The sequence below is a fragment of the Megalobrama amblycephala genome, linkage group LG11 (genome assembly GCF_018812025.1).
Source record: "Megalobrama amblycephala isolate DHTTF-2021 linkage group LG11, ASM1881202v1, whole genome shotgun sequence".
Taxonomy (NCBI): domain Eukaryota; kingdom Metazoa; phylum Chordata; class Actinopteri; order Cypriniformes; family Xenocyprididae; genus Megalobrama; species Megalobrama amblycephala.
This window is the reverse complement of record NC_063054.1, coordinates 4,406,345-4,422,350: the sequence shown is the minus strand read 5'-3', so window position 1 is coordinate 4,422,350 and position 16,006 is coordinate 4,406,345. Positions and strand designations below refer to the sequence as shown.

Genomic DNA, 16,006 nt, shown 5'->3' with positions numbered 1-16,006 from the left:
GCTTACTCCCCCCCCAGGGGCCTGTCTCGGCGGCCGCAGCACCTGGGGGTAAGGACAGACAAGACGAGAGAAAGGAGACGGAAGCAAGGGGAGCGTCAGGACGAGAGAAGGGAGAGAGGAAAAAGAAAAAAGAAATTCTGGGTCTGGTTCCCAGACACACTGCCGCTCGGTCCTCAGCCTGCCGAGAGGCTCTTCCTCGCGGTGCCATGCAATGGCACTGGACGCTCGGTGGACGGCCCGATCCTTGACCGTCTCCTGGCGGCCGGCAATGACTCCTCCGGTTGAGGGCAGCCAGCAGCGAGTCCGCCGTCCCCTGCTCCTCCCCTTCATGGCGGACGGTAGCAGGCTCCGGCCCACGGCAGACGACGACACTCCTCCGCTCCCTCCAGGATGGCAGCCACCCCACCTTGTCCCAGGAGCACGGCATCCGGGTCTCCGTCCCACCTTTCACAAGGCTCCAGTACCAACGCCTCGGGCAGCCTCTCGCGGTCTTCACTCCCGCGCTGCCCGAACTCTGCAGCACCGCGATCCCCCTCAGCAGCGAGGGCTCTCCGACAGCATGTCCCTCCTTCCTCCCGGGTTTCGGCACCAATGTAACACAGTTCGTAAATACGGGAAGAAGGAGGCGGGAACCGGCGAACGTTAAAACAATAATCTTTAATAAAATAAACAAAGAACAAAACTGAAGTAATGCTGGCAGACCCTCGCGGACGTCTGCCGGCCACACAAACATAATAAAACATAAAATAAAGTCCAGGCCTGGTCCTCTCTCGTCCTTCACTGTCATCGCTCCTCCTTTTATGCTCCCGAGCTCCTCCGTGAGAGACTCAAGGCCTGTGCGCCTCCCAGATGAAGCTCATTAACTCTGGCGCCACCGGCCTCGCGCCGTTCCCTCACGGCTCTCGCCCGCCCTGGTTGCCACAGCAACTATATACAGAAATGTCCATATGCATTCTAAATGTTGTAACTTCTTCCTGAGTCTCTCCATCAGTGTTCGACTCCAGTTTGAACAATGTAAGGCTGAACACTGTTACTGACAATCGTCATTTTGGCAGCGTGAGATTGTCCAGCTTTGTTGTTGTTGAGCAACCTAAACATGAGCTGTTAAAACTCCGCCCTCTTTTGGAAAGGGACACACACAAAACGCCATGTTTTTGCTCACACCCAAATAGGGGCAAATTTGACAAGCTCTAATAAATGATCTGTGGGGTATTTTGAGCTGAAACTTCACAGACACATTCTGGGGACACCAGAGACTTATATTACATCTTGTAAAAGGTGCATTATAGGTCCCCTTTAAAGTGACGTGCGTAAACTGTGCTACATACATCGCTACAGACCTTTTTTGGCCACAAAATATAGTTGAATTTTCACTAATGTGGCTGCTCATTTAGATAGCATTTTTAGGCATTGAAATTAGCCTTGTAAGATACGTTAACCACACTTGTGATTTTAAAGCTATTTCTTCCATGTAAATCTGAGTTTTTGTTGGACCATAAAAAGCAACAGGACATATTTTTGTTGTTGCTTAGTTTTTGTGATGTCATGCTTAGTCAACCAAACAATAAAATCCCAGTCCAAAATCCTGTTCTTCAGAATTGATATCTGATGTACATGAAACATCAAATAGGTTATCTTTCTGATTGCACCACAAAATGTTACAGTTTCATGTTCAGTGTGGACAGACAAATAGCTTGTCACTGGAAACTTGTTGCAATACAGCTAGTTTGGACATGGCACGAGGGAGCACTGCGTCCACAATGCGTTGTGACAAGCTTTGTGAAAAAAAGCATTTAAGATGGCTGCTGAGTTTCAATTATCAGATATAGTATTTTCATCTAATCTAAAAATGGATAATTTACCCAATATTTGTGTTATATGTCTGTTTTGAGTTTATTCAGAGTATTGTGTTGTATTGTGTTAGCTTAGCACCATGCTAACATTAGATTCCTTTGTAACTGTAAGAATATAAGTTGAGTTTCTTGGGCACTTCACGAGTAGCACTGTTAGCGTGATGTTAACTGTACTGTTACTCATAATGTGTTTTAATTCAGTTGTGAGGTTTCATTTAAGTTAGGATACTAACTTAGAAAGTAGCTAGCTGCCTATGCAGACAGTGATGCACCTCACCTCTCGCACAACGCTCATGTCAACTTTTGGTATTTCAGGATTTTGCTTTTTCATTAGCTGTAGAGGGTAAGCCATACCATTGTCTGTTTGTATAGACTACATCCATATATACATATAAGTATGTGTGTACACACACAAAGTGTTTATGTGTTAGCAGGAGAACGCATGGGTGTTTCGGGTGAGGGGAGGATGCCATGTCTCCCACTCTGCCCTGATGATTAAGGCTGATCCATCCGTCAGCTTTTATAGATCTATAATTTTAGCATCTTTCAGACCTCTCATTATTTCCCAGCAAACCTCAGGGTTATTTCTGCTGTGATCTACAATCAGAATAGTATCTACGCTGGCGCCTCAGATCGATGGCTTCTAATTAAGGCACAGAGATGCAGAACATGCTTCTTTTTTGAGCACAGATGAATTTAATGTTTCTGTATGTATGTGTGTTTGTGATGCAGATATTTGAAGGATATTCCTCTGGATCATTTGGTCATCCATCCACGCAAAGCAGCTCAGAGGTAATTACACCACTTTAACATAACTACACATTATAATGTGAAAAGTGAAAATCACATCCTCTTCCATGTTAGCCTTTGTGAAAAAGTATTGAGCGTGCACTTACTTCAAATCTAAAGTATTTAAAAAAAATAAAAAAAAAAACTATACTTGCAGATAATATTAACTTAAGAGTTCACTTTCATGATTTTGTTTCTTAACATATTTAAGTACACTTTTAAAAAGTGGACTTTGTAATAATGTGAAATCAGAAGATTTCCTTTAAAGGTAAATTTTAAATAATCATGTTTTAATAATCTTTTGATCTGAAGTACACTTATTTTGATAATATTATAAAGTATTTAAATATATCATATAAGTCATGAAATACAAGTTTCAGAAAATATTTTAAAGTATATTTTAGTTTACCATATATGCTTGTCAGTACAATCGGCAGTACACTTTAACCATATTTTAAAGACAATAGAAGTAATTCTGAAATTACATATAAGAATGTACTACTTATGTCAAAATTGCACTCTTTAAGTTCAAATAATTGCATTCAATATACATTTAAACTATAATACATTTTCATTACACTATAATACAATGCAGTTATGCATTTCAGAAAACATAACATTCAGTTTACATTTAATATATTATTTTAAAATATATTATTTCCGTAATTAGTACTCTTTTTAAAGGCACTGTATGCGTCTTTTTCACAAGAGACTTTTTGTCACAGCCACAAGTGACACCTAATTATGTATTTTGCACTTTATTTCTATTTTTGACAGTTTGCACTTGATAGCTCAGAGTAAAAACTCATTGGTCCAAAATCACTGTTTCAGAAGTCCTTGTGTATAATTTTTAAAGTGTTATCACTGTAATTCTTTTGTTTTTGTTGTTCTTTTTTTGTTCTTAATACTTTTGTCCATGCAACAAACATCACTGTTTTTTGTACCAGAGAATATATATATACAGGTATGGCTCTGATTAATTCATCACATATATATTAAATTAGCTGCTTTTTAAAATAACTGCTTTTTCAAAAAGAGTAGTTTGAAAGTTTGTTTTATCTTATCAGTAGATTGTCCTTAGCAAGCTACGGATTAGAAATAGCTTTGCAAAAGTTTTTAAGACATCTTATGTTGTTTAACAACTTTTGCACTGTCAAATCCCCATATTAAGGCTGCTGCTGAAGGACAATAGAATTACACTGAAAGATCCTCCCCATTTCGGGCGATTTCTCCACCCCCTGATCTGTTTGCACTGCATAATGTCAACAGATCAGCAGGTTGTTGTGACAGCTGTGTGAGTTGAGTCAGTGAAAAGGGACGTGACCCCCCTTTCTCCCTCTCACAGAATAAGGAACGTGCTAAAGATCCATATTAGTGTTGCTGGCACCTGGCTTTGACCCAGCATGCTGGCTCAGAACAAGAGCAGAGACAAGCTTAGGAGTGAAAGCTAGCTGTAAATTTAACACAGTGTTCCAGCATCAAACAACTTGTCCTTACTGAAAGCAAAATGACAATGTGAAGTAACAAAATTACAATCTCCTAGTATATTTGATGTTTAATGCAACTTATAGAGTGGGATTTTGGATTGATGAGATTTCTGAAAACCTCTGCAATATTTAAGATCTTCTGTTTTATAGTGAAATATTTTGTTAAATGGTGATGTTTTTGACATTGTTTTGACTCAGTTGAATGAAAATCAATCAAATCTGTACATTTAATTCATTACACCCTTGCAAAAAAGAAGTACAATTTAACATGCTTTTAAAAAGGGTACTTATGATATAATTTAAAATATCAAAGTGAGAATTGAATGTAATGTTTTTGAATGCTTAAAGGATTAGTTCACCCAAAAATGAAAATAATGTCATTCATTACTCACCCTCATGTCGTTCTACACCTGTAAGACCTTGGTTCATCTTCAGAACACAAATTAAGATATTTTTGATGAAATCCGATGGCTCAGTGAGGCCTGCATCGCCAGCAATGACACTTCCTCTCTCAAGATCCTAAAAACATACAAGGTACTAAAAACATATTTAAATCAGTTCATGTGAGTAAAGTGGTTCAATCTTAACATTATAAAGCAACGAGAATATTTTTTGTGCGCCAAAAAAACAAAATAATCAATATCTAGTGATGGCCGGTTTCAAAACACTGCTTCATGAAGCTTCGGAGCCTTACGAATCGAATCAGTGGTTCGGAGCGCCAAAGTCACATGATTTCAGCAGTTTGATGGTTTGACACACGATCTGAATCACTGATTCGACACAAAAGATTCATAACGCTCCGAAGCAATGTTTTGAAATTGGCCATCACTAGTTATAGTTAAAAAGTCTTTATATTGTTTTTTTTGATGCACAAAAAGTATTCATGTCACTTTATAATATTATAATATTAAAACTGAACCACTGTACTCACATGAACTGATTTAAGTATGTTTTTAGTACCTTTATGGATCTTGAGAGAGGAAGTACCATTGCTGGAGATGCAGGCCTCACTGAGCCATCGGATTTCATCAAAAATATCTTAATTTGTGTTCTGAAGATGAACGAAGGTCTTAGGGGTGTAGAACGACATGAGGGTGAGTAATTACTGACGTTATTTTAATTTTTGGGTGAACTAGCCCTTTAATTGCATGTTATTTACAATTAGCCTAAATGAAAATTTCTTAGTTTAAATTTATATTAAATTAAATTAATTGAACTTCCTTTTTTGAAATTTAAGTAGGATTTAAGTACATCCTTATATGTAATTTCATAATTACTTATATTATCTTTGAAATATGGTTAAAGTGTACTGCCGATTGTACTGACAAGCATATATGGTAAACTAAAATATACTTTAATATATTTTCTTTATAATATTAATTTTAAATGAAACTTGTTAAAAATTGAAAAAAAAAAAATGTCTAAAATGACTCAATGAAATTAAGCAGTCATTACAATATACATTAAAAGAGTGATATACTGTAGTGATTTTATAATAAAAAATTGCAAAATTAAAACAACTGTATAATCTAAAGAATTATAAAAATAAGTAAAATATTGAACTGTACTTGAACTCTACCATCTATCAATACTTTAACTTTATTCACTTTTGGTTCTTCTTTATTTCTACTCTTTTCATCTTCCTCTTGTCAGCAGAAGCTGGACGTGTTTACCAAACTGCATTTAACAGTGCCACCTGAAGGTCATCCTTGGGACTGCAGTCTGGAAAGCCGGGCTTATGTGCTCATGCCGGACAGACAGGTCATCAATGTGCCAGTCAAACAGGACTCTCTGGTTTCTGATGTTCTCTCATTGGCGTGCAAGGTAATTCAGCAGTCACCTCTCACAGAGCTAATGACCTGAATTTGCAATAACCAAACACAGGAACAACTAAAGTTCATGCTTTTGAATTTTCTGTCCTTTGTGGTCTCTTGTGGCTAGTTCAGAGCTCATGGAGTGACAGGAAGAATCCAGACTAGCTTGAGCTTGTCACAGAATGCACATTCTGTACTCCATAATGCTCACCATATGAATATAATAGTGGATGTTGTTGTTTTTTTTGTGTTTTTAGGTAAAGCAACTTGACCCGGCTCTGCACTGCCTGCACATGAGGAGACATTTAGGACAAGATGTGGAGAGAAGCACTCCATCGCCCACAGACCTGCTGAGGACCCTGGTGAGACTAAAACACACAGTATAAAGCAGATTGTTCAAGCTAAACTCTATATGTATTAGCACTGACTGCAACAATAACCAGACCAACATTGGCATCTAAAACTAGACTGGAATTTAAGCAGGTCCAAACTGCTCTAAGTTGTTTGTTTTCTGTTTTACACAGTTATTTAAAAAATCTTTCTGTATCACACAGCACAATGATGTTCTGCTCTTGTTTAACAGGTCTACGATGAACTGGAAGTTTGGCCTCTTAATGTGTTCACCTTAAACATGTCCCGTCCAGACATAACCATAGACTTTGGTGAGTAACAGCATGATCAACAAGAAAAGGAATAGTTCACCCACAAATTAATATCATTTACATAATTTCCTTACCCTCATATTGAACTTTTAGAACTTGTATGACGTTCTTCAGAAGAACAACAAAAAATTGCAGCATATCCAAGCTGCTGTATTCCATTCAAATTAAAATTTGTGTTTGTTTAAATATGTTGTGTCATGATGTGTTGCTCCACCTTTGGTAAATAACGGTCCATTCACACCAAGAACGATAATTATAATGATAACTATATTAGCATCAGCACCATTGGACAATATTGTTCGGTTTATTCTAAGGCGTGCGCTGCTTTATGTCATCTGTCGCTTTAAATGCTTGAGTGCTTTAAAGCATAATGGATTCTGATTGGCTGTCAATGTTTGTATCATTCATTAGCTGGGAAAAATCGTTCTGAAAGTGATTCCAACGATATCGTTTCTCTCTTCCGTTATCATTATAGATGTGGTATGGCTATTCTCTTATAATTAGACTGATTTTTAGAGCTATATCTTTATCGTTATAGTTATCGTCCTTGGTGTAAATGGGCCTTAAGAAGTGTGCTTAATTGTATAGAAGTTTACTTGTTGCAAACTTCAAATGTTAAAAGAATATTTAAAAAAAAATAATGTACTTGCAGATAATGATATAATTTACACTTTTTGAAGAAAAGGTGCTGTGCTTATCACTGGGGCGTACTGGTAAGGTACAAAGGCCTAAGGTACGAAGGTACTAATATGTACTTTTAAACTGCTAATATGTACCTTTAAAGGTGCCATCGAATTGAAAATTGAATTTATCTCGGCATAGTTGAATAACAAGAGTTCAGTACATGGAAATGACATACAGTGAGTCTCAAACACCATTGTTTCCTCCTTCTTATATAAATCTCATTTGTTTAAAAGACCTCCGAAGAACAGGCGAATCTCAACATAACACCGACTGTCACTTAGCAGTCGGGATCATTAATATGTACAACCCCAATATTTGCATATGCCAGCCCATGTTCAAGCATTAGACAAGGGCAGCCAGTATTAACGTCTGGATCTGTGCACAGCTGAATCATCAGACTAGGTAAGCAAGCAAGGACAACAGCGAAAAATGGCAGATGGAGCGATAATAACTGACATGATCCATGATAACTTGATATTTTTAGTAATATTTGTAAATTGTCTTTCTAAATGTTTCGTTAGCATGTTGCTAATGTACTGTTAAATGTGGTTAAAGTTACCATTGTTTCTTACTGTATTCACGGAGAAAAGAGCCGTCGTTATTTTCATTATTAAACACTTGCAGTCTGTATAATGCATAAACACAACTTCATTCTTTATAAATCTCTCCAACAGTGTAGCATTAGCCGTTAGCCACGGAGCACTATCAAACTCATTCAGAATCAAATGTAAACATCCAAATAAATACCATACTTACGCGATTAGACATGCTGCATGACAAACACTTTGTAAAGATCCATTTTGAGGGTTATATTAGCTGTGTGAACTTTGTTTATGCAGTGACAAGAGTCGAGAGCTCGGGAGGGGGCGGAGAGAGCGCGATTTAAAGGGGCCGCAGCCTGAATCGGTGCATTTCTGATTATGCCTCAAAATAGGCAGTTAAAAAAATTAATTTAATAAAAATCTATGGGGTATTTTGAGCTGCAACTTCACAGACACATTCAGGGGACACCTTAGACTTATATTACATCTTGTAAAAAAAACGTTCGATGGCACCTTTAAGATACAAATATGCACTTTCAAAGTACTAATATGTACATTTAAGGTACTAATATGGACCATAGGGGTAAGTAAGGTACAAAGATGTACTTTTTCACTTTTGTAATTTAGGGTACTGCCCCAGTGACAAGCGCCGTACCTTTTTTTCTGATGGTGTAAAAAAGCCACTTAAGTGCAAGTACACTTTCACGACTGTTTCTTAACACACTTAAGAACACTTTTAAAAAAGTGCACTTTGTATTCATTTGAAATTAAAAGTTTACTTTAAAAGTACATTTAATTATCTTTTGCCATGCTTTAAAGAGGTACACTTATTTTAATGTGTTAACTAGCATACTAAAGCACATGTGAAGTGCTTAATTATAATTTTAACTGTATTGTGTTATTTGATATAACATTTAAAGTTAATATCAACTTCATCATTACACTTTGTGTAATTACAAATATTTGACATACAAGTTTCAATAGAAATGACATTGAAGTATATTTTAGTTACTATAAATGCATAAATTTGGCAGTACACTTTACCTACAGTATATTTCAAAGACAGTAGCTAAAGTGATGTTATGAAATTACTAACAAGGAAGTCCTACTTAAGTCAAAAAAGCACTCTTAAGTTCAAATAATCGCATTTAATATAAATGTACGTTTTCATTTAATTGCAATTAACATACTATTAAGGATCACAAAACATTATATTCAGTTTACACTTAAGTATATTCTTTTAAAGTATAATATTTCCTTAAATAAGTACTCTTTTTTTAAAAGCACGCAAAAGTGTACTTCTTTTTCACAAGGGCACGTTTGATGTCAATGTCAAGACACATGAAAGCCACTGATGTTGACACACCATAATTGAACAAATGCAGGCCCATATGAGTTTTAAGTATTAAAATAATTCAGCTTTGGCATCCTGCTGAAACCTCCATTATTTATGTTCGAAGTGACATGTAAATGATGAATAAATTTCTATTTTTCTGTGAACTATTCCTTTAAATTTGCCAGTATGTTGATAATGTAAAGTATTCCAGCAATGATTTATTAAATCTGACGTCTCTCTGCAGGTTTTGCGGTCACAGGCCATGTGGATGGTGCCAGGAAGAGTCATGTCTATGTGAGTGAGGTGAATCCTGAAGGCTTGGCATTTATTGAAGGTAACATTTCAATATTTCCTTCACCTCAATAAAATGTTAAATGTTATGAATGATTTATCATGTTGTGATTTATTTGTATGATGTGTTTTGTCTTTGCAGGTCTGAGAGCAGGAGATGAGATCTTGACTCTTAATGGCATGAGTGTGGCCTCTCTCGACCTCGGCCTCATGCAGAGCTTCTTCAGCCAACAAGATCTCCATCTTGTCCTCAGACGTGAGGAGAACAGCTCAGACGACCAGTGCTCCATTTGGCCAGACTGTGACCCCAGTGAACCTGATCAACCTCAGCCTCCTAAGAGCGACATCATTCACCCGGAGCAGCTGACCACTGGTAGGACAGCAACTGTCTTTATAATGCATTGCTTTTCTGTAAACACTAGTGTTCAAAAGTTTGACGTTCTGCCTGGAAACAAAGCCGTCATGATGCCAAACCCCCTCATGGAAGAAGATATTGTTAATATCTGTGACAGTGAGCGCTTATCAGGATCGACTAAACTCTCTATTTTAAAAGTATGTGAAGTTTGCAGCATAGTCTTTCAAATATGTCCAAGAGTTTTACAACACCGGTCTGTTATTGTAGGGACATTGATGTTACATTTTCACGTCCCTAAATATGAACAAAATGAATTGTGATTGGTTACATGTCAGTCAGATGGCCTCTTGGGTGATCCAATTAAAGCTGCTCTGGCTATGCGAGACTATAGATTTAGTGCTCAAATAACGTTAATCTTGTTATTATCAACCGTTTACTTTTTGTGGAAACCTTGATCATTTCTTTTCAGGATTCTTTGATGACAAAAACTTCAAAAGAAAACAATCTTACTATAAAACCCCAAACTTTTGAATGGTAGTGTATATGGCGATTATACACAGCCCGGCCAAAATAAAGCCACTGTTTGGATTTAAATAGGCAAATACTTAAGAGCCTATAACTGGATCATTATTGCTGTGAATATTATGTTTCTAGCATGTTAGTCAAGCATTTTTGCATGGTTCTAGCATTTTGGTCAGGATCTTGTATTGACAATCTTTTTTGGTCAGGATCTTGTATTGAGCACTCTGTAAAGTCTCCTCCCGTACATCCTTAAGTCTTTCAATTAATTTAAATGGTTAATTCACCCAAAAATTTCTGTCATTAATTACTCACCCTCATGTTGTTCAAACCCGCAAGACCCTCGTTCATCTTCGGAATGCAAATTAAGATATTTTTTATGAAATCAGAGATGTTTTTTATTCTCCCGTAGAAAGCAATGAAATTACTACATTCAAGGTCCAGAGAAGTAGTAATGACATGGTTAAAATAGTCAACGTGACTACAGTGGTTCAACCTTAATGTTATGAAGTGATGAGAATACTTTTTGTGTGCAAAAACAAAACAAAAATAATAACTTTATTCAACAATTTCTTCTCTACCCTGTCAGTCTCCTATGCAATTGATGCAGTGGCGCGCTTCCGTGTTTACATCCAAATGCCGACTCAGTATTGGCTGACGCTGTTCACGTGAGCACCACGACCCACGCGCGTGATGCTGATGCAGGAGACGCCTAATACTTCGTAGGAGAATGACAGGGTAGAGAGGAAATTGTTGAATAAAGTTGATATTTTTTTTGTTTTTGCGCACAAAAAGTATTCTCGTCGCTTCATAACATTAAAGGTGATAAAGAGGATCTTTTCGTCGACTGAGAAACCAAAGACTGTTACTGAGTTTTTGAAATGAGCGCATGCGTAAGAACAACCCCCCTTCCTTTCGAGGGAACGCCTCCCAAAATTCGTGCACGAGTATTGGAACACAAGTGGATTCATTATGTCGGACTCACCGCAGGTAACTCATAATCTGCAGTTGTTACTCCTGTCTCCGGACAAAAACATCGCATGCGGCGCCTGTGGAGTGTGGAAAGTTACTGGAGCGCGCAGCCGCGCTCGTCTCTCACAAGGAACGTCACGGCAGTGATTGACAAGCCAGAGGGCCAATCGTTTACGCGATGATCGTGTAAACGATTGGCTTCAGTTTTTAAGGCCCTACCTCGTGCACAGATGATGTATATTAATATTATTCCTTTCAGTGCACCTAATAAATAGTGTTTTATCAGTTAGTAAAGACAGTTTCAAGTAATATTGCAAAAATGTATAAAACAAAACATCCTCTTTAGCACCTTTAAGGTTGAACCACTGTAGTCACGTGGACTATTTTAACAATGTCTTTACTACAATTCTGGACCTTGAATGTGGTAAATTCATTGCTTTTTATGGGAGATAAAAAAAAAAAAAAAAACTCTCGCATTTCATCAAAAATATCTTAATTTGTGTTCTGAAGATGAATTAATATATTACTGGTGTGGAGCGACATGAGGGTAAGTACTTTCATTTCAAAAATTTCATTTTTGGGTGAACTAACCCTTTAAGGTCTGGACTCAGAGGTGCCAATTCGTGTGCGAAAATGATTCTTCATGCTCTCTCCCAACCGTTCTTTCACAATTTGAGCCTGATGAATCTTGACATAGTCATCCCGGGATATGGCCATGATACATCTTCCTACATGGTTGTTTAAGAAATGAAAAACTACACACTCCATCAATTAGGGTTAAAAGAACTGTTGCCAAATATATAACATGCTAGAAACATAATAATCTCTGCAATAATGATCCAGTCATAGACTCTTAAGTATTTGCCTATTTAAATCTAAATAGCGACTTTTTTTGGCCAGGCAGTGTATCTTCGCACATAAAATTGCATGCGTCTTGTTATTGCTGCAGTAATTGCCATTGCTGACCTGCAGAGGGCGACACTTCTCATTTGCCGTTTGACTCTTATTAGGGGTCTATTTATTTCTGCATACTATTTCTAAGTGTCATATGCCTTTTTTATGGGGGGTGTTTATCATTGGTCCTGTAGTTGATTTTTCCTTAAAAAAAAAGAATGAATATTTTATTTTTTATTTTGGAAATAGCATTTAAAATCAATTTGGTTACCCCTCAATTTGAATGTGCAGTAGTGAAGAAACTGCCTGCAGGGCTTGTGGAGGGCTGTGACTGCGGGCGGCCCCTGGCTCTTTATACAAAATGAAATGACTCCCTGCTGTTTTTATGATGAGAACATAATGACGGACGACTTGTTTCACAGCATGATGCTGTCAAAATGCCCAGACATAACCTATTATACCACAGGGCCATTTCGCAGACAATAAGAATGTTATTCCCTGCAGGATGGTGTTTCCTGTAGATGGTTTTGTAACATTATTCTAACTGTAAACCTAGTACATGTTAAGTTTTCCCTATTTGATACAATGCCAAGCGTTGTAAAATCAGACACAAGATTTCTGCTAAAGTGGACCTGCATGAAGATTTACTGAGTTCAGATCAATGGCGGTTAATAAAGGTCAACTGCTCGCACGGGTCAGCCTCTCCCGAGAGAGTGCGCTGAGCTAATGAGCCTTAAGTGTGTTTATTTCACTCTCTATCACAGTGACCCACCATGTACACAGCCTACCCTTTCAACAACATCTTTCCCACCTCTTTCTCTCCCTCAGATCCATCTCAAGAGCAGGAATTTCCCGAGGGCTCCGTGGCGCCTGCTTTGGAGGAGGTGAACGATAAGGCCGAGCGCGGCGGAAAGGTAAGCCGAGGGAATGTCAGAGATTGAGGAGGTGTGAGCTGCTTGTGTTGAGAGACTGGCTGGTGTGATCAGGATTACGCTGGGTGTTAGGAGGTCAGATGGAGAGAGAGCCGTACTCAACAGAATTCCACAGGTCTTACTGCACACTTGGCATGTGCAAACAATATTATTTGACTTTAATTGCATTGGCATGTTTTAAATGTACACTTAAAGGGTTAGTTCACCCAAAAATGAAAATTATGTCATTTTTTATTCACCCTCATGTCGTTCCACACCCGTAAGACCTTCGTTAATCTTCGGAACACAAATTAAGATATTTTTGTTGAAATCCTATGGCTCAGTGAGGCCTCCATAGCCAGCAATGACATTTCCTCTCTCAAGATTCATTATCTCAAGATCCATATCCATGTACTAAAAACATAAATCAGTTCATGTGAGTACAGTGGTTCAATATTAATATTATAAAGCGACGAGAATATTTTTGGTGCGCCAAAAAAACAAAATAACGACTTATTTAGTGATGGCCGATTTCAAAACACTGCTTCAGGAAGCTTCGGAGCGTTATGATTCTTTTGTGTTGAATCATGATTCGGATCGTGTGTCAAACCGCCAAACTGCTGAAATCACGTGACTTTGGTGCTCCGAACCGCTGATTTGACACGCTGATTCATAACGCTCCGAAGCTTCATGAAGCAGTGTTTTGAAATCGACCATCACTATATAAGTAGTTTTTTTTTTTTTTTTTTTTGGCGCTCCAAAAATATTCTCGTCGTTTTATAATATTAATATTGAACCACTGTACTCACATGAACTGATTTAAATATATTTTTAGTACCTTTATGGATCTTGAGAGAGGAAATGTCATTGCTCCCTATGCAGACCTCACTGAGCCATCAGATTTCAACAAAAATATCTTAATTTGCGTTCTGAAGATGAACGAAGGTCTTACGGGTGTGGAACGACATGAGGGTGAGTAATGAATGACAGAATTTTCTTTTTTCTGTGAACTAACCCTTTAAAAAATGGACCGTTGGAAACATTTCTTAGGCTGCATGGTATGTAAGGCTTAGCACAGCAATATGTTAAATATTTATTAAAAAATCTATATTTTCAATATTCAGATTTACACAAATGTCGAAAGTAATGACTTTTACATGGTTACAAAAAAAATATATTTTTTTAAACTTAATATTCATCAAAGAATCCTGAAAAAAATCATGGTTTATCATGGTTTTCATGATATCATGGATTTCAACACTGATAAGAAATGTTTCCTGATCATCAAATCAACATATTAGAATGATTTCTGAAGGATCATGTGACACTGAAGACTGGAGTAATTATGCTGAAAATACAGCTTTGCATCACAAGAATAAATTATATTTTAAAATAGATTAAAATAGAAAACAGTTATTTTAAATTGTAATAATATTTTTATATTACTTTACTGTATTTTGATGACATTTTTGATTTGTTGCTGTTTATTACCATTCATAGTGTAGTTATACAAAATTATTGACTACAGGGGGACTTTAAAAAAAAAGGTTTTCTGTAGGACAGCATCTCAGTGAACAAAATATGTGATTTTCACTGCTGCTTTATGGGAGGTCAGTGGCAGAGCTGCATGTGGTCATTTAAACTGTTAATCCAGGCTTACAGACACTCCTAAGGGAGAGTGAGAAAGAGTTTAGCATCTACCTGCAGTGGACAGAGTGTTTTGGTTCGGTGTCTATCGTGTTGTACGTATACAGTATAGAGGAGGGATCAGAGGTCATGTGTCGGTTGGTGAGTCAGAACAGTGCAGATGAAGACGAAGAGGATTTCTGTGTCTTCCTCCAGCTGTCTTCACTCTGTCAGACCCTTAAGGAGATGTTGGTGGGGCTGCTGGATGACACGAATGTGTCTGCGAGGTGTGAGTGCATCTCAATGGTACTGACATCATTTCTCAGGCTTTTTTTCGTTGTTTCTGTGGATATGTAGTGATTGTGTGCACATTTGGTAACTCTTCATACCTTTTATTAATATACTAAATGTTATTCATTATATAAAAAAAAATCAGTAACACTTTACAATAAGGTCTCATTTGTTAACATTTGATAATGTATTAACTAACATGAACTAACCATGAGCAATACATTTGTTACTGTATTTGTTAATCTTACAGCTGTTCATAGTTAGTTCACAGTGCATTAACTAATGTTAACAAATACAACTCTTGATTTTAATAATGTATTAGTAAATGTTAAAATGAACAAAGATTAATAAATGCTGTAGAAGTGCAGTTAATTATTAGTTCATGTTAATTAATGTAGATAAATAATGTTAACTAATGAACCAAAATACCAAAATATCTTAAAAGCCATTTGTAGTACGCATTTGGGGCAGCACTTTCTGTTTTGGCATTGCATTTTGATTCACATTTTTTTCATATATAATCATATTTGAATGTAAACGATCTTCTGATCTGTGATGAATTATGTACTGTTTATATATAAAATAACAAATGTATTTCTCCTGGAATACTTGCCATTTAGGGTGTAATCAATGTACATATTAAATGTTATACTAAAGAAAATTAAACAATAATACGTTTTAATTTATATATTATTAATATATATTATATTTCATAAAAATATTTAGCAATATATATATATTATATTAAATATTATATATATATTAAAAAGAAAATGTATTTCTTCTGGAATACATGCCCATTTAAGGTGTACTTTGATTAAAAATAGTTGGCTTTGCTTGCTAATTTTTTTTATAAAAAAAATATATATATATATATGTAATTATACATGTAAAAATATATGTAAAAAAGTATATATGTAATTTTTTAGATATTATTATAGAAACTACTTTTTATATTTATCCTTTCTGGCAGTTATTTG

At 36.6% G+C, this 16,006-nt stretch overlaps 1 protein-coding gene across 1 annotated transcript in view; it reads left to right on the top strand.

Annotated features, from left to right (window-relative positions):
* Positions 1-16,006, top strand: part of LOC125278962 (rho guanine nucleotide exchange factor TIAM2) — a 63,913-nt gene that overhangs the window by 36,008 nt on the left and 11,899 nt on the right. The window contains exons 9-15 of the mRNA XM_048208405.1: positions 2,586-2,645; positions 5,786-5,953; positions 6,201-6,305; positions 6,527-6,605; positions 9,412-9,501; positions 9,601-9,831; positions 13,027-13,112. Of these exons, the coding sequence (XP_048064362.1) occupies positions 2,586-2,645; positions 5,786-5,953; positions 6,201-6,305; positions 6,527-6,605; positions 9,412-9,501; positions 9,601-9,831; positions 13,027-13,112 (819 nt within the window). The remainder of the gene's footprint in view (positions 1-2,585; positions 2,646-5,785; positions 5,954-6,200; positions 6,306-6,526; positions 6,606-9,411; positions 9,502-9,600; positions 9,832-13,026; positions 13,113-16,006) is intronic.